The 27,226-nt window shown below is 43.1% G+C and overlaps 1 protein-coding gene across 3 annotated transcripts; it reads right to left on the reverse strand.

Annotated features, from left to right (window-relative positions):
- Positions 1–23: 23 nt before the first annotated feature.
- nsmaf (neutral sphingomyelinase (N-SMase) activation associated factor) lies at positions 24–18,116 on the reverse strand. Of its 3 annotated transcripts, XM_071328808.1 has the most exons (31): positions 17,798–18,116; positions 16,874–16,960; positions 16,684–16,762; positions 16,390–16,454; positions 16,257–16,293; positions 16,077–16,127; positions 15,861–15,932; positions 15,703–15,750; positions 15,430–15,482; positions 15,127–15,256; positions 14,913–14,984; positions 14,523–14,631; positions 14,122–14,298; positions 13,770–13,849; positions 12,458–12,548; positions 12,221–12,284; positions 6,550–6,601; positions 6,310–6,430; positions 6,070–6,201; positions 5,909–5,951; positions 5,616–5,782; positions 5,280–5,391; positions 5,100–5,158; positions 4,868–4,935; positions 4,696–4,763; positions 4,105–4,228; positions 3,871–3,954; positions 3,594–3,744; positions 3,208–3,310; positions 2,785–2,894; positions 24–2,622 (listed from the first exon to the last, which is right to left on the reverse strand). In XM_071328808.1, exons 1-31 carry the CDS (start codon positions 17,833–17,835, stop codon positions 2,528–2,530), a joined length of 2,742 nt encoding a protein of 913 aa, XP_071184909.1. In that variant the 5' UTR covers positions 17,836–18,116; the 3' UTR covers positions 24–2,527. The 3 variants fall into 3 exon arrangements, with proteins under 3 accessions (XP_071184909.1, XP_071184910.1, XP_071184911.1); XM_071328809.1 differs by lacking the exons at positions 14,122–14,298; positions 14,523–14,631; positions 14,913–14,984; ... (8 more) ...; positions 16,874–16,960; positions 17,798–18,116 and having other exon boundaries at positions 12,462–12,548; positions 13,770–13,813; XM_071328810.1 differs by lacking the exons at positions 6,310–6,430; positions 6,550–6,601; positions 12,221–12,284; ... (13 more) ...; positions 16,874–16,960; positions 17,798–18,116 and having other exon boundaries at positions 5,616–5,777.
- Between the last annotated feature and the right edge of the window lie 9,110 nt (positions 18,117–27,226).

Genomic DNA, 27,226 nt, shown 5'->3' on the forward strand with positions numbered 1-27,226 from the left:
ATGACACCAAGAAAAAAAAAATTGTATATTCACAGATGTGCAATATTTTATTGAGCAGGATCTGTACAGTACACAAAAGCTGGGAGGACATACTGCAGCAACATAACACTGTTAGCCCTGAGGCCTGAAAGATAGTAGACATCCCGATTTACAGCATAGTTTTTCTCAGCAATCTCACTCAAATACATTCACTTACGTCACTAGGAGGGCACTGCTTCATTTTTAGCTACTTCCCATTAGGCCAAATGCTGCTGGCAGCTTTTACTTACAGTGCTAGTAGTGGTACTAGAGTCTGAGTACATTTTGTTACATATTACTTACAACTGTTACACCTGTTTAATGATTACACGATTACAAGGACTCGCAAATAAACTGATCACAGTGGAGACAACTGTGCAATCGAAAGCAATATTTCTAGGAAAAGGGGAGGTTAAACCACATCTAAATTGGAGGTTTCCCCATCACAAATCCGATGCATATAAAAAAAGTCTAAATGTGTAATTTTACACAAATGGCAAACATGTATCATAGTACTTAAAACTATGTTCCAATACTGCAATTACATTCTACAGTACTTGGCTATGTAACTACCTTGTTAATACAGGTTTAAGCTCCACATAATGTAAATCAAATCTAAAGTAATAAAACAAGATGGGTCATCTCTGTTAAAATGGACGTACAGGGTGGTATATGGTTAGCTACACAGTGCATTGGCAGTCTATGCCATAGCACCACGCTTCAGTAACACACACATTTATCTTGCTATAACAAGGTTGACAAACTTGAAAGAAATGCACTCTTTGCATGGGTGAGAGTTCCTGAGTCTACTCAGTCTCAGTAAAGCAGTTCCTCAAATACAGTTGGGTCAAAGCGCTTATAAACAGTATTTTGAATTATGCCTCAGTGTAAGTTCAACAGTTAGGTGTATTAATATATTCCTTTTTTTGTGTGTCTACAATAACTCTTGGACATTTTCCATGCATTAGCAATGAATTACTGCTGCTCTCAAATGAAAATTGTGGGGAAAATAAATCGAATGAATATATTTTTTATGTAGCACGTGTGTATTTAATAATACTATGAATGGAGTGGATTTATATAGAGCTTTTCCAGGTGCTCAAAGTGTGTTACATTGTACATTTATTTATTGTCATGATAATCTCTACTGCAGTTAATTCTGAAACACTGCTTGCTATACAGTTTGTTTTGTGCCAGAGGTTTATTCCGACCACTATGTGGTCAATTACATCGTGATTAAATGGCCAGTCACTAAGGCACTATGACAACTGAATGAACGCTTAAACAATAGACAGAAAAGCAAAATATGCTGTACAGTAAGATAATGTAAAAAAACTAATCTAAAGAAACCTGGGTTGACTCACTGTCTGGCAAAAGCATTGAAGTGCAAACTTAGCATGGGAATGCTGCAAGAGGGCATGTGCAGAATCTAATCATCGCCATACCACCCTCACTGGTTTCAAATTGACATTTCTATTGGCTAACATGGTTGAGGATGTCCAATATGTTACGCTAACATGGTTGAGGATGGCCAAGTTGTTACGCTAACATGGTTGAGGATGGCCAAGTTGTTACGCTAACATGGTTGAGGATGGCCAATATGTTACGCTAACATGGTTGAGGATGGCCAATATGTTACGCTAACATGGTTGAGGATGGCCAATATGTTACGCTAACATGGTTGAGGATGGCCAAGTTGTTACGCTAACATGGTTGAGGATGGCCAAGTTGTTACGCTAACATGGTTGAGGATGGCCAAGTTGTTACGCTAACATGATTGAGGATGGCCAAGTTGTTACGCTAACATGATTGAGGATGGCCAATATGTTACGCTAACATGATTGAGGACGGCCAATATGTTACGCTAACATGGTTGAGGATGGTCAAGTTGTTACGCTAACATGGTTGAGGATGGCCAATATGTTACGCTAACATGATTGAGGATGGCCAATATGTTACGCTAACATGATTGAGGATGGCCAATATGTTACGCTAACATGATTGAGGATGGCCAAGTTGTTACGCTAACATGGTTGAGGATGGCCGATATGTTACGCTAACATGGTTGAGGATGGCCAATATGTTACGCTAACATGGTTGAGGATGGCCGATATGTTACGCTAACATGGTTGAGGATGGCCAATATGTTACTCTAACATGATTGAGAATGGTTAATATGTTACGCTAACATGGTTGAGGATGGTTAATATGTTACGCTAACATGGTTGAGGATGGTTATATTGTTCATAATTAGATTTTGTTTGAGAACTCCAGACAGGAGTATGATTGTTGTCCCTGCTAACTGGACCAGTATATTTGTAAAGTCATATGTGCAATGATAATGCGTTACCATCTCTGGGTGAGCCAGCCAGCCTAAGTAGTTACCTTGACCGACGATGATAGCCTCTTTGGTTGGAGCCAGACAGTATAAAAGATGTCTCATTGTGAGTGTCCCTCTTGGACTTCACCTCTGTACATACACATACAGAGGGACTATCTAGCACCGTGGTCAACAGTCAAGTTTCCAGAAGATGATCTGCTTGTCTTCGCCACCTGTGATCACCGTGCTACACTGCTCGTTCATCCACATCGCTGTGACTGCACCTGGTCAAGGCCGAAGAAAAATGAAAGATTAAGAGCAATTTATTCTGCACATGTATACACGAGGGACCGTTTGAATGATACCAGATTTAATTGAAGTGTACTGGTATTCATTTATGCCGTTTCATTTGTGTTTTGACATTTTAGTGATGATGTTTGGTGTACCTGAATGTCCGGGGATCCTGGTGGTCACTTTGTTGCTTAGCAGGTCCAGGACCTGGAGGTGTCCGGACTGACCACCCGACAGGACTGTGTTCCCGTCCCAGCAGAAACACCTGTCCCCAGGGACATGGTAACAGTCAGGCAAGGGTCATTATATTTGTGTAGATGCACATTATGAGCCAGAGACGAATGAGGATACAGGCATAGTAACCTGTTCCATTCTGGCCCGTCACCTCTGTTCACAAATCCAGGGTTGGATAGGTGTAAGAAATATGGCAGAAGCTCCACTCAGCTAATTAAAGGGATTCATGAGGCTATCACCATATTGCTTTACCTGGTAAGTTCCTTCCAGATCTTTCTGAGCAGGGACTAAAGGAAGTTGCCATGGACTGAAATGGAAGTGGGACAGCGTGGGTGTGGCCTTACCGCTGCTCCTCATCAGCTTGCACAGATGAGATCATCATGCCTGTCTGGACGTCGATTACCTTCAGACACGAGTCCTCTCCTACACTCAAGATGTGTCTGCTGTCTGTGAAAAGAAATAAAAGCCTTTGATAAGTTGGCTCAGTCATGTTTCGTGTATATTATGCAGAGATAGCAAAGGTGTAGAGTGAAAGTGAGTAATTATAAACCCCATTGACAATAACCAGCAGACATCATCATTCATTGTATTACCCTAGTACAGTTATTCCCAAACTGTGGGTGGAGTCCTCAATGATAAGGATTAAACTACCAGTAAACATTTGGTAAATGCTCCCATGTATAGTCCATACTGGGACTGAGGGATGTATTAGTTAGTATTACATACGTACCAGGACTAAAGGCCATATCGTGGATCTTTCCTGAATGACAGTGGACTTGATGGAGTTGTACTGAGCTACTGGTATCCCAAATGGTGGCGGTTCCATCCTTAGTCCCTGACACCAACAAAGTACCCGCTGGGTTTAGGTTAATAGTGTTCACCTGGAAATGGAGAAAACATAGGTTAGGGTAAGGCTGTTGGACAGAAAGACTCAAACAGATTGCAAACAGTAAAGTCATTTCTGAGAGACACGTTAGCATCATGTGAGGTGATAGGCAGGCCCTTACCCCCGCTTCGTGTTCAAACTCTGCCAGCAACTCGAATTGGCATCTCTTATTATTCGCGATATCGACAGAGTCACATTGCCAAACCTTCAATAGAAATGTTAACATTCATACAGGCCTATTATATTGTCAAACAGCTGAATTAGAAATGAATTAAGCAATATAAAGATCATTTGAAAAAAGGCTATCATTTTACACCCATGGTGTTCATCATCAAGATCATGATGTGTCCCTAACCTTGACTGTAGAGTCCCAGGATGCAGTGTAAAGCTGGTTGTCCTTCCAGCACATCTTACTGATGGCATCATCATGGCCCATCAACGTGTCCTGACGCCTGCCAAATGGTATCGAGTAGAAATACCTGGGGAGGAAGAACACTGGGTGTGAATGGATGTGATGACTGGAATAGGCCATGTTGTGATGACTGGAATAGGCCATGTTGTGATGACTGGAAAAGGCCATGTTGTGATGACTGGAATAGGCCATGTTGTGATGACTGGAATAGGCCATGTTGTGATGACTGGAAAAGGCCATGTTGTGATGACTGGAAAAGGCCATGTTGTGATGACTGGAAAAGGCCATGTTGTGATGACTGGAATAGGCCATGTTGTGATGACTGGAATAGGCCATGTTGTGATGATTGGAAAAGGCCATGTTGTGATGACTGGAAAAGGCCATGTTGTGATGACTGGAAAAGGCCATGTTGTGATGACTGGAATAGGCCATGTTGTGATGACTGGAATAGGCCATGTTGTGATGACTGGAATAGGCCATGTTGTGATGAATAATGTTAAGATAATGGTCAAGTGATGAACTGAAAATGCTCACACATTATTGTCCCACGAGGAGCAGACTACGGCCTTATCCTCTGGTAGCATCAAGCACGACGATAATGCCTGCAGGAATAAAATGCAGAATACCAATTCATACTTTCATCTCATAATAATGGAAATGGTTTCACAGTAAAGGGGGCGAGAGGGGATAACATTCTGCTCAGTACCATGTTGGAGAAGGACATGCTTCTCTGCAATCCATTAGACTCTCTGGAGAACATCTTCAGTGTCGAGTCTGGAGGAGACAAGTACTTTTAGTCTTTATCAGACTTCAATAGCAAATGATACTCATATTAATTGGACATTAATGTTCACATGGAAAGGCTCAGCAATATTTGAATTCACCATATTCTAAAACATAACCAAAGTTTACTTTACAAGCTGCTAGGTTTTCCAGACCTTGTGATGTTGTGAAGACAGACGACGCGGTCCGAGTCACTGCGATGCCTGTCACAGCCCTGTGTTTTTGCAAGGAGTGTATTCAGTCAGAGGTGATCAAGTTGAAAAGTCCCTGTCCAATAACAGGGTGAACATATTTTAGGGGCGGAGAGAAAAATTACAGTTTAAATTCTCACTCACTCTTTATGGATTTTGTGGGTGGACATCAACTTGAGTTTAGCTATGTTGTTCCAAGCCAGTCTCCTAGTCTCTTCGGTTAGGTCTTCAAAGGAGGAGTCCTCACTGGTGGATGCTAAAAAAAAAGAACGGGTTAATTAACACTACACCTCCAAACTTCAACAACTGGCATTTGCGATTATATCGCGAAAGCAAAAATGTTGAGTCTGACGGGGAAAAGATCCAACAAACCGACATTTTGCAATGTCAGTATTTGATTGACTGTCTGCCTGTGAGTACAAGTGAGTGAGTTTGTTCCCTGTGCTTGTCTGTCTGTCAGTGTGTGGGTGAGGGTGTTACCTGGAGAAAGCTCGTTGAGGGGTGTGTTTACACTGGGTGTTCGCGATATGCTCTGGAATCTGGGTGTTATCCTCTGCGGGTGTGGGGTGGTGAACAGTTGCGTCGGGGTTTGCCCAAACTCCAGGATCTGAATCAACATAGCAATCTTCTCATTGGGGTCCTCTATACTGTTCAGAGGGAGAGAACAGAGAAGGAAACAGTATTTCATCAATCATTTAATCAGTTTCCTGGATATGTCTGAAATATGGAGAGGTGGATAACACTGAATGGTTAACACTGAATGGTTTCATTACCTATCACAGTCAATGCCACCCTCATATGTCAACGGATGGAACACTGCCAATAAAACCAGGGAAATCAACATCATTACATCACACCCGTATTAATTAAAAACAACGTTTCATCATCAGGCAAATGGATACTCAGTCTCTGATAAGATCCAGGTGTCTTGTACCATTGTGGGCTGCCACGGCTTCACTTCCTTTTTGCTTGAAGCCAAACACCAGGTCGATCCACTCGTGCAGGTGTTCTGACACGTACTGACTCTCCAGCGCTTTCTGACTCTTCTGAAGAAAATCACTGGCATCTACAACATACATACAGGAGAATAATGAACATAAACAACACACACAACCAAAATAATATCACTCAAAATATAACACCCAAAAAATGGTTTCCCTGTTGTAGTTGTTACCTGCAGCCCATGGCGGAAGAACTACATCTTGAACCGAGCTTCCACCTTGCTTCTTCCCCAGATCCAGACTAAGGCAGTTTAGCAGAAAGCTGGGGTCATTCCCATAGAAGTCTGGGATCAACTGAAACAGATGGTTGACGAGGAAACGTCCACATGTGACAGAAATAATGTGCAAAGGGAGATTTGGTATTATACAATTCTGATCATTATAAAAGATTTTCCATTCAAGGTACTTTTTACCTCTTTGAAGTCAGTTGCACCCTCTAAGCAATTTTTCCACGTTTCTCCAATGCTGCAAACACATTAATAAACCCATGTTCAACAATATGGCATGGTTGATTCAGTCAAATATTGTAAACCTAATTGGCTAACACTTTACATTAAAGCTGCAATATGCAACTTTTTGTGTGACCCGACCAAATTCACTCAAAAGAGTGTGTATAGATCTGTCATTCTCATTGAAAGCAAGTCTAAAAAACGGTAGTTCTATACACACTAGTTCTATGCTTCCCATTCTTAAGTTTCTTTTTTGAGTCTTTTACGTTTGGATTTGTACACCAGCTTCAAACCTCTGAAAATAAAACATTTTTGGTTATGGAAAAGATATTTCACAGCAGTTTAGATGGTACAATGATTCTCTGCACTATACTTGCTTGTTTTGTCACATAAACTGAAATGATGCGAACTATTAGAATTTTAGCAACCAGGAAATGGCGCAGCAATTTCTGCATAGTGCATCTTTAAATTGCCCCTATTACTATGTAACTACACAGCAACAACTGTAGTAACATAGTAGTTGCACAATTGGAACAAGAAATGTGTAATTACACATCTACTTGCTGAAGGTTATTTCACATGTGTAATTACTGATGCTATTGCACATTTTCTTGTTCTACTGTGTAACTAACCTTTTGTAATTACACATTTGAAAGTCAGCTCTTAAATACCATGTTGCTAACTCAAACCAAAATCTCATCTTGTTACATGTACCACTACCAACGAATCCACATGTAATACAAAGGTTGATAAATAGTCTAGGACCTTTACCAACCTGTGTTAGTACGTTTTACTAACTAATTAGTACATTTTACTAATAGTTATTGCTTTGAGTCTGGAATATGAATCTTTGTCAAATCCATAAGAGTCTAAGCCCTGTCTAACCAGGGGGAGGGGAGGGAAGTACTACTAAGCTATATGGAATTGTTTTAAGAAGGTCATACCAAGCATCCCTTTGCGATTTGATTTAAAAAAAAAAGTAAGACCCCTTGAAGTATCCCAAAAATATATACAAAAAATATTTGATTTAAAAATTGATTTGGCCTTACTGCTACACCACATGACCAAAAGTATGTGGACAGCTGCTCATCGAACAGCTCATTCCAAAATCATGGGCATTTATATGGAGTTGGTCCCCCCTTTACTGCGATAACAGCCTCCACTCTTTTGGGAAGGCTTTCCACTAGATGTTGGAACATTGCTGCGGGGAGCATTAGTGAGGTCGGCACTGATGTTGGGCGATTAGACCTGGCTCACAGTCAGCGTTCCAATTCATCCCAAAGGTGTTCGATGGAGTTGAGGTCAGGGCTCTGTGCAGGCCAGTCAAGTTCTTTCACACCGATCTCGACAAACCATTTCTGTATGGATCTCGCGTTGCACTTTTTTGTCATGCTGAAACAGGAAAGGGCCTTGCCCAAACTGTTGCCACAAAATTGGAACCACAGAATCGACTAGAATGTCATTCTATGCTGTAGCGTTAAGATTTCCCTTCACCGGAACCATGAAAAACAGCCCCAGACCATTATTCCTTCTCCACCAAACTTCACAGTTGGCACTATGCATTGGGGCAGGTAGCGTTCTCCTGGCATCCGCCAAACACAGATTTATCCGTCAGTTTGCCAGATGGTGAAGCGTGATTCATGACTCCAGAAAACACATTACCACTGCTCCAGAGTCCAATGCCGGCGAGCTTTACACAACTCCAGCAGATGCTTTGCGTTGTGCATGGTGATCTTAGGCTTGTGGGAGACTGCATGGCCATGGAAACCCATTTTCTGAGCGATATAAGATCAGGAAACATTAGTTCTGTTTTTACATGTAATTTACACCTTATTTTTGGCACTAAACAGTCTCCATACACATTACATTCGGAAAGTATTCAGACACCTGGACTTTTTCCGCATTTTGTTACGTTACAGCCTTTTTCTAAAATTGATGAAATTAGGCCTCCCGAGTGGCGCAGCGGCTGAGGCGTCACTGTGTCGCAGCCGTCCGCGACCGGGAGACCCATGAGGCGACGCAATGCACGCTGACACGGTTGTACAGTGTTTCCTCCGACACATTGGTGAGGCTGGCTTCCGGGTCAAGCAAGCAGTGTGGCTTTGCAGGGTCGTGTTTCGGGGGAGAATAAATGGCTCTCGACCTTCGCCTCTCCCGAGTCCGTATGGGAGTTGCAGCGATGGGAAATAAATATATACAGTGAGGGAAAAAAGTATTTGATCCCCTGCTGATTTTGTACGTTTGCCCACTGACAAAGAAATTATCAGTCTATAATTTTAATGGTAGGTTTATTTGAACAGTGAGAGACAGAATATCAACAAAAAAATCCAGAAAAACGCATGTCAAAAATGTTATGAATTGATTTGCATTTTAATGAGGGAAATAAGTATTTGACCCCTCTGCAAAACATGACTTAGTACTTGGTGGCAAAACCCTTGTTGGCAATCACAGAGGTCAGACGTTTCTTGTAGTTGGCCACCAGGTTTGCACACATCTCAGGAGGGATTTTGTCCCACTCCTCTTTGCAGATCTTCTTCAAGTCATTAAGGTTTCGAGGCTGACGTTTGGCAACTCGAACCTTCAGCTCCCTCCACAGATTTTCTATGGGATTAAGGTCTGGAGACTGGCTAGGCCACTCCAGGACCTTAATGTGCTTCTTCTTGAGCCACTCCTTTGTTGCCTTGGCCGTGTGTTTTGGGTCATTGTCATGCTGGAATACCCATCCACGACCCATTTTCAATACCCTGGCTGAGGGAAGGAGGTTTTCACCCAAGATTTGACGGTACATGGCCCCGTCCATCGTCCCTTTGATGCGGTGAAGTTGTCCTGTCCCTTTAGCAGAAAAACACCCCCAAAGCATAATGTTTCCACCTCCATGTTTGACGGTGGGGATGGTTTCTTGGGGTCATAGGCAGCATTCCTCCTCCTCCAAACACGGCAAGTTGGGTTGATGCCAAAGAACTCCATTTTGGTCTCATCTGACCACAACACGTTCACCCAGTTGTCCTCTGAATCATTCAGATGTTCATTGGCAAACTTCAGACGGGCATGTATATGTGCTTTCTTGAGCAGGGGGACCTTGCGGGCGCTGCAGGATATCAGTCCTTCACGGCATAGTGTGTTACCAATTGTTTTCTTGATGACTATGGTCCCAGCTGCCTTGAGATCATTGACAAGATCCTCCTGTGTAGTTCTGGGCTGATTCCTCACCGTTCTCATGATCATTGCAACTCCACGAGGTGAGATCTTGCATGGAGCCCCAGGCTGAGGGAGATTGACAGTTCTTTTGTGTTTCTTCCATTTGCGAATAATCACAGAAACTGTTGTCACCTTCTCACCAAGCTGCTTGGCGATGGTCTTGTAGCCCATTCCAGCCTTGTGTAGGTCTACAATCTTGTCCCTGACATCCTTGGAGAGCTCTTTGGTCTTGGCCATGGTGGAGAGTTTGGAATCTGATTGATTGATTGCTTCTGTGGACAGGTATCTTTTATACAGGTAAGAAACTGAGATTAGGAGCACTCCCTTTAAGAGTGTGCTCCTAATCTCCGTTCGTTACCTGTATGAAAGACACCTGGGAGCCAGAAATCTTTTTGATTGAGAAGGGGTCAAATACTTATTTCCCTCATTAAAATGCAAATCAATTTATAACATTTTTGACATGCGTTTTTCTGGATATTTTTGTTGTTATTCTGTCTCTCACTGTTCAAATAAACCTACCATTAAAATTATAGACTGATAATTTCTTTGTCAGTGGGCAAACGTACAAAATCAGCAGGGGATCAAATACTTTTTTCCCTCACTGTATATCTAAAATAAAATCGATTAAATTGAGTAAAAAACTATCTACACAATAAAAAATACTGAAAAATCACAGACCCTTTACTCAGAACTTTGTGGAAGCACCTTTGGCAGAGATTACAGCCTTGAGTCTTCTTGGGTATGACGCTACAAGCTTGGCACACCTGTATTTGGGCAGTTTCTCCCATTCTTCTCTGCAGATCCTCTCAACCTCTGTCAGGTTGGATGGAGAGCATTGCTGCACACCTATTTTCAGGTCTCTCCAGTGATGTTAGATCAGGTTTAAGTTCAGGCTCTGGCTGGGCCACTCAAAGACATTCAGAGACTTGTCCCGAAGCCACTCCTGCATTGTCTTGGCTGTGTGCTTAGGGTCGTTGTCCTGTTGGAGGGTGAACCTTCGCCCCAGTCTGAGGTCCTGAGCGCTCTGGAGCAGGTTTTTATTCAAGGATCTCTCTGTACTTTGCTCCGTTCATCTTTCCCTCAGACTAGTCTCCCAGTCCCTACCGCTGAAAAACATCTCCATACATGATGCTACCACCACCATGCTACCACCACGCTTCCCCGTTCATGTGCCTTTCCAAATCATGTCCAATCAATTGAATTTACCACAGGTGGCTCCAATAAAGTTAAAGAAACATCGGAAAGGATGATCAATGGAAACAAGAAGCACCTGAGCTCAATCTCGAGTCTCATAGCAAAGGGTCTGAATAATTATGTAAATAAGGTATTTCTGTTGTTTCTAAAATTCAAAAAAACGTTTTTCACTTTGTCATTATGGGGTATTGTGTGTAGATTGATGAGGGAAAACATTTTTTAATCAATTTTAGAATAAGGCTGCAACGTAACAAAATGTGGAAAAAGGGAAGGGGTCTGAATACTTTCCGAATGCACTGTATACTTCCATTCATTTTTTTAACTGGTACCAGGGGACCTTCAGACGAGTCTCGTGATGCCTGTGGCGTCCTAGAGCAAAACAGTCTCACCTTTCCATAGATGGGTCATATTAGTGTGTAGACCAAACTCTTTGGATGCTACAGGCAGATCGGCTTTACCGACTTCAGACGAGTCCCAAGACGTTTTCGTAGAGCAAGTCTCATCTTTCAAGAGTAGGCCAAACCTTCAATTTTGTGAGAAGATCGATTTTAGGGATGTCTCATGGTCTGACAAACACCGCTCTAGCTCTGTCACCTTTCACCACAGATGCGGAAGTGCGACATCGGTGGATGTGATGGACGGAGATGCATCCAAAGCAAAAAAAAACATCTTAAACTGACAGAATTCTATGGGGATTTTTTTATTATGCTAATTTGATGTTTGCGGGGGAGCTGACATTGACTCTAAGGGGTCCTGGGTAAGTACATTGTAAATAGACGTACAGTATATCCTTGTAACAACATTGTAATTACAGAGTTGGTTGTTAAAGATTGTTACATTGTAGTACAATGTTACTAAAAGTCTTACACATAATTTCCTCCTGTCTCCTAATTTCTCCTGGTTAGGTTATTGTCTGCAATGGTTGTTACACTGTAACTACATAGTACTCTGAACAGAAATAAGCACACGTGCAATAATTTCAAAGATTTTACTGAGTTACAGCTCATATATGGAAATCAGTCAACTGAAATTAATTAATTAGGTCCTACAATATGGATTTCACATGACTGGGTACACAGATATGCATATTTTGGTCACAGATACCTTACAGAAAATGGGCCATTACATTGCTTTTATATTTTTGTGTAATAGTTATGTAATAGGTGATTTTTCCTTCTTTAAATGAATAACCAAAACGGGTGACATTAACTTTCTCGGGCAGAACTAGAAGCAAGCTACTAACCTATTGAACATGCGGTCTGCATTGTCATAGCGGCCATTTTGAAGACACAGCATGTGTTCTGGGGCTGCAAGGGAGAAGATGGTCAGAAAAAACAAATAGTATGTCATGTAAACCTTCTCAGAGAGTACATTAAATTACATAAAAGCTTCCTTTTGAAATAACCACACACACAGTGGCAATGTATGTAGTCAAAATGTGGTACTATATGTCAAACAATATAAGAAGGCGTTGACATACCTACTCTGACTAAGTAGAAAAGCACATAGCCTGGAGAGGAGTAATGACTGCCGTACATGAAACAAGGATCAGGCATGTCTCTGTACCGGGACTGTAAGGAAGCGAGAGATGCACCCTAGTTAGAACATTTTATTGTGGTTTTACTCGGGGTGCAAATTTCAGTACATTTTGCTGCCGACTGGCCAACCTTTATTAACAAACGGTCACATTTTTTCCCAACCAGTAAAATTATGTGACCAACAGAAAATACTTCGCATGCATGCAAGGAACTGACATTTTTCATTAAGAGCTTAATGAAAACATGCAACAATAGCAAGCTTTATGTTTTACAGTCAAAAGGATATAGCAGCAACTGCTGTAATAATGCAGCTAACTAAACGTCATTTTCAAACATTTGCCAAAATGCTATTTGGGGGGGAAAAACTGTTCTAAACTGCATACCTAATGTCAGCGGATCCATATGTGAGCGAGAAAAATATATATTAAAAACATAGAATGAGGGTGAATCTACAAGGAACAACTAGGATGGGGGTTGCTAATATGACTAGGATTGTGCCTTTGGCTTTTGGACAACGAAAGAAAGTTGATATAAAAAAACAATAGAACAGGAGAGAAATGCTGGTTAATGGCACGAGGAAGTCTTTATAAAATAATTACCTCCATGTTTCTATGGATGGATTTTGGCTAGGCTACTTTGAAGCAAGGTTAGACATGCCTCATTATTTGAAGTAGAGTAAAACATTCAGGTTTCCCCAAAAAAATCTTCCTTGCATTGTAAAGTTGTAGGTGAAGTGCTGATCGCTTGCCTACCGTTGACTACAGCCTATGCAATCAAATAGCGAATGGGATGCACGCTTTAATTAGATATTTTTAAATCGTTGCCATCAAAACAGTTTAGCACGCGATTGCATTTAGAATTGTAATTTGTTGCGCAATGACTGGGCTTACAAAAGCAGGCTTCACTCCAGTACTAACTTTTTGAGTAACTACTCTCGAGCTGTCTGACAGGTGGTAGGCCATTCCGCTCCTCAAACTAGGCTCTGTATGCTGTGGGCCTGTGATAAATAAGATACATAACGACTAATGAAAATACACACTCGCCAATTTCATTCCACAAAATTATGCAAATTAACCTATAGACCAATAAGCATGACCGGTCAAATTTATTTTCGGCAGCTAACCGATTAACATCCCTAGGTTTTACAAATATCAAGTATTTAATCCTATTTTCTAAACTGCGGCACATCAGTCCTGACTCGAAGGGGGAAATAATGCAAGGGGTCATTGAGCCTAGGACAAAGGGTAGTCTCACCAACAATCTCTCTAGTCTCTCTTTATTCAGCGCTCCCACAGGCTTGCTCAGGTCACGGAAAGTTGCGGGGTTCATCATATCTGAGACAGAATCAAAAGGATCCATTACAAAACAATGACCTACTAACTATGGAACCACATGTTGGTGTTACTACAGTAATTACAGTGTTACTACACAGGTATAGAGCAATTCCAAATGAATAGGAAAGATGGACAACATCCAAATATGCTAATATACAACAATGGCTCAAAATATTTCAGCCCGAAGCTACATGATCCCAATGTACTCCAGTCCGTCAAATTTCTGTCTGTCAAAAGGTGTTACCCAAAACTAGACCTTGCGCCCCACTCACCAAGCTCTGTGCTGTTGTAGTCAGCGATGATCCAGGGGAAAACGGGGTACTGAGACAGATCGTTGCCGCTGCGGTCAGCCAGGTTGTTGAGGTGCAGAAGGTACTGGTAGTTACTGAGGTGACCCCGCTGCCACTGCAGCATGTAACTCTCCGCTGTGTGTTCCACCATGTGGTTCTCTGCGAGAGGGAGAGAGACCAATCAGGAATCTGGTATGTTTATATGTCATTACGGAATGCAATCCAAATAGCACCTTATTCCCTATAGCGCAGTGCTTTTGACCAGGGCCAATAGAGGTATTTATGGTCTCACCAGGATCAACTCAGAGAGAAAGAGCTGACGTGAGGTCTTCCTGCAAAATGTGTTTGTATGTTTGCTATGTAACTTGCTGTGTGTTACTGACCCAGAAACGTGGCGATGTAGTAGTAGAGGTCATTTCTGTCACTGGTCTTGTAAAACTTCAGATAGATGTCAGAGCAGAAGTCGTTTTCAGTACAGAACACCTCCAGCCCCTGATCAAGACAGAGTGAGTCAGTTAGGGAGGGAGAGAAAAACACATTATAGTTGGGGAAAGAGCATCCTCAGGCGTCTACATTTATGGAACTAAACTTGGTCGGGGTGTGAAAAAGCGGCATAGTTTGACTAGTTAGACCAACATGATGCAAATATTTCAGATTAATGACTTGAAACGAATACAACCACTACTCTTCAGGTCACTAGATAATAACCAGAATGAGAAATTAATCGGTTTCTACGTTGCTCGGTTGAAAAACCTCCTGAGCATCGCACTCACCAATGGCCTGAGTCCATGCCTTCGCTTATAGATTTGTTTCACTCGATGGAGCTCGATCCGGACTACCTGTTCCTGAAACGAACATTGTGGAAGAGGAGACAGAAACCAGATTGTATCTTCACAAAATCCCAACAAGGAAGACATTTTCCATCTTAGAGAAATCGCAATTAATAATGGCAAACTGGCATAACATGTGTACGTATGGATAACTCACAGGATAGCCATTGAGTGGTTGGAAGTAGAGGCATTGGTCAGTTATACACACGTGACCAGGGTTTGTAACCAATGGAGTGACCATCTCCGCCTCGCATTCCATGTGTGGTATTTCTGAAACATTCTGAAAGCTGAGAACCCAGAAATATTGTATTATATGCATTTTAATCTAACAAACCATACATTGTGATATATATTGTAGCTAACTGGAGAGGAATTAGACACTCAGTGCATTATTTAAGTATTTCAGTATCACACCAAGGTTGTGACTAAGAGCTTATTCTCATATTATTTAAGTACATACCTGTTCTTGTCAAATGAAGTTCTTGCCAATCTGGATTGTAAATTAGCAGCAATCTAGAAGCACAAAAACATAAACTGCTTACATGTGCTGTATACAACAATGCTGTGGTAAACAGGGGAGCTAAATGGGGTTTGAAACTACTTATTCAACAGTTCAATCCAGTTCGATGTACGGTATGTAGACAAACAATATTCTCAGTTGCACGATAAAACCATCTGTTTTCACAATGTTTTGGTACTTCTAGTGTTGCAGTTTTGTACAGTTATGACTTACCATTGCAGTCTGGTCTCCAAGCTTGTCCAGACAAGAGGCCCTATGCAGCTGGAGAAGTGGATGAAAACAATGAATGAGAACAAGCAAAAGCTGCATTACAACATGGAAGGCAACCACTTTCACGGCTGTAATAATCCGGCTACGGTACCGTTACATACCTGAAGTAGTGTTTGGACAACATCCTCCGTTTTACTGAAAACTTCCAGATGGAAGACAAAGGTACTGTCTCCCTATTAGAAATGGTTTGAAAAGTCATACAATGTGCAAAATGATCAATTGTCCTACAGCTGTTGATTATAAATCATGTCATGTTTATAAAATCGGACATATGGACAACCTGCATCACAGATCTAATTGACATTTCATGTACTCACCCTTTCAACTCTGTAAGGTGCAACCACATTGTTCTCTTTGATAAGGTAAACCTGAAGTTAAAATGTGCATTAGATTAGTTGTACTAAACATATTTATACAGAATAATGTCAGCAACATTCTATGACAAAATGTTGGTAAATGTTCCTTAATTAAAATGTAAACACTTTAATTAAACACACCTGTTTGCATAAAATGGTGAGGCCAGCTGGTTTGCTCCTATAAAAAATAAACATTCAAATCAATGAAGTTGTCATCTTATTGGTTTATGTATGTGGATAAACCCAGTTTAATTGCAAATTAAATTAGACTTACTCATTGAAAGGATTCTGGTCCTTTTCTTCAACCGCTTCAATCTTTTTGCAATCTCTGAGAGGAATCTGGTAGAGGTTAAAATCAGTATGAATGAACGAACCGATGTACACTATTTATAAAGCAACGATCTGGTCGAGGATCAGATCCTCCTATCCATTCATTATGATTTTAAAGGCAAAACTGATCCGAGATCAGTGCTCCTTTTCGATACATTTTGTAAATACGGGCTCTGAGCTCCATTTGAGTAAATCCTCCTTGGTAAGTGGTGCTGTACTACAATGCACAAAAACACACCTTTAAAATGGGCTCCACATGGTCCTCAGGTTCAAATATGATGGATTTGGAGCATACTTTGAGTGACCCTCTGATCTTTCTGCAAGGAGTAAAGAGTATCAGTGCTGCTACTACTGTGCTGCTATCCACCATGACTTAGATAGGGGATAGAATTGGGTGGACCTGTCAGTCAGTCAATTTCAGACATTACCTTTTTTTGGCTGAACTGGTTGTCACATGATACACTGTGTGCTGTTCAAAGTAATACTCTTCCAGGTCCAGCAACAGGAGAGAAAACCTAGGGGAGACACACCGAAAAAAAACAATGGCGGTGAAGAGCTCCTTCAATTCAGACATTTTAGCTGCATTTTCACACAGAACTACCACATGTTTGAGGTCATGACTCAAAAGAATGACCTAGAATAACCTCAACTACATTTTTTTCTGTGTCGCATAATAACATTAAGTTCCAATTGATTTGCCATTTGGGCAATGCCATTGGCTATAAGGGATGGTATGGTGCTGGACAAATGTAAACCACTTTCAAATTCATAGATGGGGCTATGGATGCAAGGACTGACAGTCCATTATATCAAAATAACAGTTTTAAACATATTTTGAATCCGATTGTTTAGTTTTCATAGTAAAAATATATATAATGGAATAGGCCTATAGTACACAACCTAATTTGAGTTTATGGCGGGGGAAGATAGCTGTACTAAGGTCATGAAGGATTTATCAGTTATATTCTTACAGAATCAGTAGGTAAACAATGAATGCAACAAATGTAGCGTAATTATCACAGACTGTACATTAAACTTAATTGTAATGTCCTGGGAAAATGTATACATTGTTAACATCTCGTCTACTCTACTACACGTGTAACAATGTATCAATTTTCTTCACGACCAGACAGTCAAAACAAACAGCATCTACGGTCAAGTCATAAAATAGACTGGCCTACAAACACGGAAATCCCAGGATCTCAATTGCATTTCCTTGCCCGAAGTCAGACCTCTGTGCTCGGTCAGGCTTGTCAGCATGCGCCCTGGCAATTTCCAAGACAACATTAGATTGCACAAATCTCTTCCAACACAACCCCATAGGAAGCCTATAATGTTTTCCAACTACGAACCTTTCTTTCGATCGTTCTTTCCTCTTTATAAAAGCCATCACTGCACACCAACCATTGCATATGTGAGATGTTGTTGTAGCTAATGCCGCGTTCAACACAACTGGGAACTCGGAAATCTCTGACTTCCGACTTCAATGAGTTCAAAACAACTGTGAACTAAAAAAAAAAAAACGAGCTCCGACTGGGAAAAATCTATTTGAACGGTCATCCAACTCGGAAATCCAACGTGGGAATTGGAGAGCTCCGACCTTCCGAGCTGAAGAACGCTGACGTCATGATTTGACTTTGTATTTTTCCGAGTTCCCAGTTGCTTTGAACGCGGCAAAAACACGGAAACTCACTGCGACAGAAATGACGAAGCAAGCTTTCAATCCGATACCAGGAGCGAGATAGGTGGAGTTGGTCCGAAATTGAAAAACGTTGTTTTTGAAACGCAATAGAGCTCGCCAGGGTGTAGTCCTAAAACCCGGAAATTAGTTTGATCTAGTTCATTCAGCCATCCCTATGGGACAAACTAAAAAGAATAGGGTTTTGGAATAACCGCCGAAAATAAGGTCTGAGGTTAACAGGTTTAGGAGAATACGTCTTATACGTTTTGTTATATGAGATAATAGCAGTCAGTTAACACGAACTTCATGAATTATGAAGCCTTTTTTATTAACATACATTCCTCAAAAATCACATAAAGCGATGTTAGGTGATCATCTCATATAAAAAAACGTGTAAAATCTACTAAGCCTGGGTTTACCACATACTTTATTATCAGCGTTTATACAAAAACGCCATTAATTTTCTTCATAGACTTTGTCCAGCGAACCATCTAAATGGGCATGGTTGATATATACAGTTGAAATCGGAAGTTTACATTCACTTAGGTTGGAGTCATTAAAACTCGTTTTTCAACCACGCCACAAATTTCTTGTAAACAAACTAGTTTTGGCAAGTCGGTTAGGACATCTACTTTGTGCATGACACAACTAATTTTTACAACAATTGTTCACAGACACATTATTTCACTGTATCACAATTCCAGTGGGTCAGAAGTTTACATGCACTAAATTGACTGTGCCTTTAAACAGCTTGGAAAATTCCAGAAAATGATGTCATGGCTTTAGAAGCTTCTGATAGGCTAATTGACATAATTTGAGTCAATTGGAGGTGTACCTGTGGATGTATTTCAAGGCCTACCTTCAAACCCAGTGCCTCTTTGCTTGACATCATGGGAAAATCAAAAGAAATCAGCCAAGACCTCAGAATAAAATTTGTAGACCGCCACAAGTCTGGTTCATCCTTGGGAGCAATTTCCAAACGCCTGAAGGTACTACGTTCATCTGTACAAACAATAGTACGCTAGTATAAACACCATGGGACCACGCAACCATCATACTGCTCAGGAAGGAGACGCATTCTGTCTCCTAGAGATGAACGTACTTTGGTGGGAAAAGTGCAAATCAATCCCAGAACAACAGCAAAGGACCTTGTGAAGATGCTGGAGGGAACAGGCACAAAGTATCTATATCCACAGTAAAACGAGTCCTATATCGACATAACCTGAAAGGTCGCTCCTCAAGGAAGACGCCACTGCTCCAAAACCGCCCCAAAAAAGCCAGACTATGGTTTGCAACTGCACATGGGGACAAAGATTGTACTTTTTGGAGAAATGTCCTCTGTTCTGATGAAACAAAAATAGAACTGTTTGGCCATAATGACCATCATTATGTTTGGAGGAAAAAGGGGGAAGCTTGCAAGTCGAAGAACACCATCCCAACCATGAAGCACGGGGGTGGCAGCATCATGTTGTGGGGTTGCTTTGCTTCAGGAGGGACTGGTGCACTTCACAAAATAGGCGGCATCATTAGCAAGGAAACTTATGTGGATATATTGAAGCAACATCTCAAGACATCAGTCAGGAAGTTAAAACTTGGTCGCAAATGGGTCTTCCAAATGAACAATGACCCAAGCATACATCCAAAGTTGTGGCAAAATGGCTTAAGGACAACAAAGTCAAGGTACTGGAGTGGCCATCACAAAGCCCTGACCTCAATCCCATAGGAAATTTGTGGGCAGAACTGAAAAAGCGTGTGCGAGCAAGGAGGCCTACAAACCTGACTCAGTTACACCAGCTCTGTCAGAAGGAATGGGCCAAAATTCACCCAAGTTATTGTGGGAATCTTGTGGAAGGCTACCCGAAACGTTTGACCCAAGTTTAAACAATTTAAAGGCAACGCTACCAAATAATAATTGAGTGTATGTAAACTTCTGACCCACTGGGAATGTGGTGAAATAAATAAAAGCTGAAATATTGTCACGTTCTGACCTTAGTTCCTTTTTTATGTCTTTATTTTAGTTTGGTCAGGGCGTGAGTTGGGGTGGGCATTCTATGTTGTTTTTTCTATGTTTTGCTCTTGTTCTATTTCTATGTTTGGCCTAGTATGGTTCTCAGAGGCAGGTGTTAGTCGTTGTCTCTGATTGGGAGCCATATTTAGGTAGCCTGTTGTCTATTGTGTTTTGTGGGTAGTTGTTTCCTGTGTCTGTGTTTTCACCATACGGGACTGTTTCGATTTTCATTTGTTCATTCACTTTGTTATCTTGTATTTTTGTAGTGTTCAGTTTTACATATTAAAATGGACACTTACCACGCTGCATATTGGTCCGATATCTCTTACTCCTCGTCAGAAGAAGAGGAAAGTCGTTACAAATATATAATTCTCTCTACTATTATTCTGACATTTCACATTGTTAAAATAAAGTGGTGATCCTAACTGACCTAAGACCAGGAACTTTTACTAGGATTAAATGTCAGGAATTGTGAAAAACTGAGTTTAAATGTATTTGGCTAAGGTGTATGTAAACATCCGACTTCAACTGTACATGCTTTACAATATTATCAACTTATGTTCCATAATTTATTGGGCATGAGCAGATGCTTTTTTTCAATAATCATTGACATTGAGGTGGCCAGGTCAGGCTGTTGAAATGAAAGATTGTGCCTTTAAGAATGCGCCCAAGCTGCTGGCTCTCACAGTCTCACTGCAGAATTAGATCTTCATTCACATTCTCCAAACATCAGATTTTGAAGTTGCTCCAAACATCACATTTCAAAGTGTTTTTTTTAATGCTCATGCTGCTCTGTATTGTTAAATTTATACAAACTTAAAAGTTTTAAGTTACGGGTTAAGTTTAGTCACTCATTCTGAATGGTTAAGGTAAATGTCATGTAATGGATAAAATGTCTATATTTCTCTGTTTTAGAATTACTTTCTTATTAGGCTCTATATTGATGTGTGCCCGATGCCGCCCCTCATCTCAGATTCTCTGCTAGCTGTGCAATATCAAGTGCACCTATATGCTTAGTGTTTCAAAACGATCAATAGCCTACAAAGTGCATGCTTGGAGAAGCACAAAGCAAAATTATATTTCTAAGACCACTGCTGGGATGTAAATAAAACTAGGCTGCATTACACACTGCAATGGCTATACCACCCCTGAGCCCGGGCCTGCTCTGCTCTTGCTGATCAAAAACAATTTTTTGTGCTGCCTAACCAATGGCTGTGCTGTGTAGGCCTACCGTGGCATTTCAGGAGGAGAGTCAAAGGCTTCTTCTGAAAAAAATGTGTGATTAGGACTAGCCTATATTCTGTTCGAGAAGGAGAGGGCGAAGATGAGAAGGATGGACTGGAGGTCAACTTTGATAGCTTGCTACTACTATAATTGATTTTATTAAAAACAATATGTTTCTTGCCCATGACGTAGGTGTCACTGGTGTAGAGAGGAGTAGGCAGTCACAGGTTTAGAACTACTGAATTTATTTACACACCATAGATCAAAGCAGGACAAAACCTTAACGCTGTTGTGCTCAAAATATATCTTCATAAACAAAAAAGCACAGGGCAAACCAAAAGTACAAAATATAAAGTTCTCAGGAAAACAAGTAACATTTACAATGACCGACAAAGACAAATGGCAGGGGGAATATATATATATATATATATATATATATATACACAGTGATAGAGTGGGGATTGGAACCAGGTGTGTGTAATGATGACGAGACAAGTCCAGAGTTGATGAGTGAAGGTCATTTGCCAGCAGTAGGTTCGGCAGCAGCTAGAAAGCCAGCGACGCCGAACGCCTGAGCTGGACAGGAGGGGGAGCCAAAGCGAAGGCTGGTGAGACAGTACCCCCCCTGAGGCGCTGCTCCAGCAGCAGGGTGCCACCAACCTTTGGGGCGACCCTGGAGCCACGGTGAGGGTCGGTCAGGACGACGCCTGTGGAAGTCCCAAATGAGAGAACGATCCAGGACATCCCGCGCCAGAACCCAGCACCGCTCTTCGGGACGTACCCCTCCCAGTCGACCCGGTACTGGAAAAGCCCCCCACGATGCTGTGAGTCCAACAGGCTGCGTACAGAGTACGCCGGGGCCCCCTTGACATCCAAGGGGGGGGAGGTGCGTCGTGGGGTCCAGCACTAGCCAAGGGACCAGCTTCCATCGGCCTGAGGAGAGATGCATGAAATGAGGGTGAGATACGGTAATTGACGGGGAGCTGTAATCTGTACGTCACCTCATTTACTCTCCTCAGGACTTTGAACGGCCCCACAAACAGCGGGCTCAGCTTCCGGCAGGGCAGTCGGAGGGGAAGATCCTTCGTAGAAAGCAATACCCTGTCACCGGGGTGAAAGACCAGGGCCACACTGTGGTGACGATTGGCCTGCGCCTTCTGCCGGCGGACGACGCGGTGGAGACGGGTGTGCGCGATGTTCTATACCTCCTCGGCACGCCGGAACCAATCGTCCACCGCAGGAGCCTCGGTCTGACTCCGGTGCCAGGGCCTGCTGATAGCCTAGAACACACTGAAAGTGTGTGAGGTTAGTGGCAGACTGACGGAGGGAGTTTTGTGCATATTCTTCCCAAGGCAGAAACGCAGCCCAATCCCCCGGCCGGTCCTGATATTAACTACGAAGGTACCTACCCAGTTCCTGATTTACCCTTTCCACCTGCCCATTTGATTTGTGTCGGTACCCGGAGGTGAGGCTGACAGTGACCCCCTGTCGTTCCATGAAGGCCTTCCAGACACAGGAGGTGAACTGAGGTCCCCGGTCAGACAAGATGTCTTCCGGGATCCCGTAGTGCCTGAAGACGTGAGGGCCTCCACGGTCTGCAGGGCCGTAGGGAGACCAGGCAGAGGAATCAAATTACAAGCTTTGGAAAACCAGTCCACAACGACCAGGATGGTGGTGTGCCCCTCCGAGGGGTGAAGGTTTGTGACTAAGTCCACAGAGAGATGGGACCAGGGTTGTTGTGGAACCAGCAGCGGGTGGAGTTTGCCATAGGGGAGATGTCTAGGTGTCTTGCTCTGTGTGCAGGTGGAGCAGGAAGTGATGTAAACCCGGACGTCCCGGGCCAAGTTGGACCACCAGTACTTGGCGGAGAGACAGTCGATAGTACGGGCTATACCCGGGTGTCCCGACACAGGTGCGGTGTGTGCCCAGGCGAGGAGACGGTCCCACACGTAGATACGCCCCTCGGGACAGTGGGCAGGTGAAAGTTCCTGTCGCAGGGCTCGATGGATGTCCACATCCACACGACAGGAGCCACAATGCGGGACAGGGGAATAATGGGTTTCACTTTCTCCCTCCGATCCTTTGTGTCATGCACTCAGGGCAACGGATCGACCTTAACGTTCTTTAATCCCATCCGGCAGGAGGGTAAAGTCAAACTTTGCAAAGAATGGGGCCCACCTGGCCTGACGCGGGTTCAGCCACTTCGCTGCTCGAATGTACTCCAAGTTCCTGTGGTCCTTCCAGACAATGAATGGGTGTTTAGCACCCTCCAGCCAGTGCCGCCATGCTTCAGCGCCTTCTTGACGGCCAACAACTCACGAACACCCACGTCATAATTCTGCTCCGTGGGAGACAGCTTCCATGAGTAGAAGGCGCATGGATGTAGTTTTTGCGGCACTCCAGTGCTTTGGGAGTGAACAGCCCCTACTCCAACCTCGGAGGCTTCCACCTCTACGATGAAGGGCAGAGACGGGTGGGGAGCTGGGAAGGTGGTGGTGTAACCTGCAGTTGGTGTACAACCCGGAGCACCTCGTCCATGGCAGTCCCGAGGTGCTCCAGGCACGAGTCGTGGTGGCGGAGCTTCGCTCCGACAGCAGAGAGGTCGGGATGTCCTGCTGCTTCCTGTTTTCTTGGGTCAGTCATTCTGTCACTGGTGTAGAGAGGAGTAGACAGGAGGCAGGAGCAGGTTTAGAACACTGAATTTATTTAAGCACCATAGGTCAAAGTGGGATGAAACCCAAACAATGTTGTGCTCAAAATATATCTTAAACAAAAAGGCACAGGGCAAACCCAAAGTGCAAAATATAAAGTACTCAGGAAATAGTAGGAGAGATTCCCCTCAGGAAAATAAGCAACATCTACAATGACCGACAAAGACAAATGGCAGAGGGAGTAATTATACAGTGATAGAGTGGGGATTGGAACCAGGTGTGTGTAATGATGAAGAGACAAGTCCGGAGTTGACGAGTGAAGGGCGTTTGCCAGCAGTATGTTCGGCAGCAGCTTGAAGCCCGGCAACGTCGAACGCCTGAGCTGGACAGGAGGGGGAGCCAAAGTGAAGGCTGGTGTGACAGTAGGCCTATTTAATAGTGTATAAAAGCCCCTTAGATATTAATTTAGAATCCTCTAAATTTAATTGATCTGCCAGTGTTTTCATTTAGAGATTCCGGTAAACTCTTTGATGGTTCCTTTCATATGTCCTACCAATTATTATTGGATTATTTACCATGCAACCACTTTACCATGCAACCACACAAACAAAAAGTAATTTTTCAGTTCGGTTGGCTTTTGTGGAGGGGATATTTGTGCGTTTATTTACCAAATGTAAGTCCAAACAAATACTTTTATAGTATTCCTGTTGCTATTGTTATATGTAAATACAATAAATGTGTATGTAGAAGGGTAACTTTCTTCACCAGTTCTCATACCATTTTGCACAATTATGTAATTAGCATACCAGTTGGAGTAACTAATGTTAATTCTCGAGAGGAATTATGGTGTTAATTTTCTGTTATTGTAAATTGTGCATAGAGATTACTGACATTACTGTTTAATGTAATATTGTTTATTGGATTTACATTGTAGCAATTTTCTATTTATTTTATCCTGTTACCCTCTGTACACAGACCACATGTATACCTGACTGCATGGTTACATGTCAAGTCTCGGGCCAAGCGGAACGCCAGTCGAGCCTTCAAGTTGTACCAGAAAGAGGAAAAGAGAGCTAAAGAACAGCGCCCACCTCCCCACAACAAGAACAAGTCTACCACCGTCCTCTACAACACATAACAGACTACTGAGCTTTCAGAGTCCTCAGCTCCGCAGGAAAGGAAGGCATCCAAGGGCAAAGAGCAGCCTAAACCATACTGCCCTTTCTGCAAGAACCAAGAGCACTACCTCAGTTCTTGTGAGAAGTTTAAGAAGCTCTCCAAACACCAAATAGCTCAGTGGGTCAAGGATAAAGACCAGTGCTGGCGGAGTGGGTGAGGACACCAGCCAGATTCCTGCACCCTAAAAAAGCAGTGCAACATCTGCAAAGACACCTCCGACTACAGTCTACCTGGACCGACCAAATCACTCTGGCCGTGTGATGCTAAAGGTGGTCAAAGTCCGGCTCCACAATGGTAACAGACACCTCGAAACCAATGCAGTCCTAGATGACAGCTCAGAGCGTACCATTGTCCTTCTCTCTGCTGTTCAGCAGCTGGCGTCCCTGATGCTTAGGACTGTACATCAAGAGGTGGTGCAGTTAAAATGCCACTCAGTCACTTAAGTTTTCACCAGTGTGCAACCCGTCCAAACAGTTCAGTATAACCAAAGCCTTCACTGCTGATGACCTAGACCTTGCAGAGTACTCCTACCCAGTGGAGGCTTTGCAGAAGCATTACTAACACCTCCGAGGTCTTTCCCTCAAGACCTTCACCAAGGCCAGTCCCCTAGTCCTGATCGGTTCAGATCACCCCCACTTGCTGACACCAATGGAACCGGTGTGCATGGGCCCTCAAAGTGGACCTGTTGCAGTCAACACAACACTTGGTCAAGCACTCCAAGGGCCTTCCAACTCCCCGTCCAATTCCGGCAAGGAACATCAGCGCCTGTTCACTTCCACCATCTCCTGTTCAGATGGCCTCTTCTGCCATGAGAAGAAGCTGTGGAAGATTGATACACTGCCTTACCTCAACAAGAAGATGGTGACCCGGTCCAAGCAAGATCATGAGGCTATCACTTTCATCAAGTGCGCCTGCTACCCCAAGACCGAGGCCTCCGATTCCCGTGGAGGGATCTGAAGAGTGACCAAGGACCAGACGTCTACGAATGGCAGGTTCTTCCTTTTGGCATGACCTACAGCCCCTGCAGCAACATGTGTGAGATCACAAGGATGATAACGAGGATGTGCTACAGATGGTGGAACATGCCTTCTACATCGACAATTGCCTGCATAGCCTCCCTGCATCCCAGGAAGCACGCCAGCTGGCGAACAAGACAAAGACTCTGCCTGCCCCGGGAGGATTCGAGATCTGTCAATGGGCGAGTAATGTCCCGGCCATTGTTGAGCATCTCCCTAAAGCAGCAAGATCTGTGAGCGCAGAACTGTGGCTCTTCCAAGACTGTGTGGACCCTGAAGAGCCCACATTAGGACTCCTCTGGCACTGCCCTACAGATACATTGGGGTACAAGTACCGCCCTGTGGTGAAGCCGACGCCCACCATGAAGACCATCTACCGTACTCTTGCCAGCCAGTACGAGCCCCTGGGATATATCATCCCCTACACGACGAGAGCAAAGATCCTGGTACAGGAGCTCTGGAAGAAGGAGAGGGGATGGCAAGACACCATCTTACAGGCACCCCTATTAGACCAGTGGAAGGAGTGGGAGCGTAAACTTCCGACGCTGTCAGATGTCGTCATCCCTAGGTGTTATGTCCCTCCAAATATAGACAGTGCCATAGTGACCACCAACATCCACATCTTTTGCGATGCTTCAGATAGAGCCATCTCCGCACCGAGGACGACCAAGGACAAGTACATGTCTCATTTCTCATGGCAAGATCTCGTGTCGCACCCAAGCACCATCTCTCAATACCCCGCCTGGATCTCAGTGCTGCCCTGACTGGAGCACAACTAGCTCGTCTTCTGCAAACTGAGCTTACTTTGGAGATCCGCAGGACTACAGGTCAGATTCAACAACCGTCTTATACTGGCTGCAATCGGAGTTGTGACGTTACAAAGTGTTTGTCGGTACCAGAGTCGCTGAGATACAATATCTCACATGTTAGGGAGTGGAGATATGTCGACACTGCTAACAACCCAGCAGATGACATCACGAGGGGGAAAAACTCTGGCTGAGCTAACCTGAGTGAACCACTGG

The sequence above is a fragment of the Salvelinus alpinus genome, chromosome 10 (assembly GCF_045679555.1).
Source record: "Salvelinus alpinus chromosome 10, SLU_Salpinus.1, whole genome shotgun sequence".
Lineage (NCBI taxonomy): Eukaryota > Metazoa > Chordata > Actinopteri > Salmoniformes > Salmonidae > Salvelinus > Salvelinus alpinus.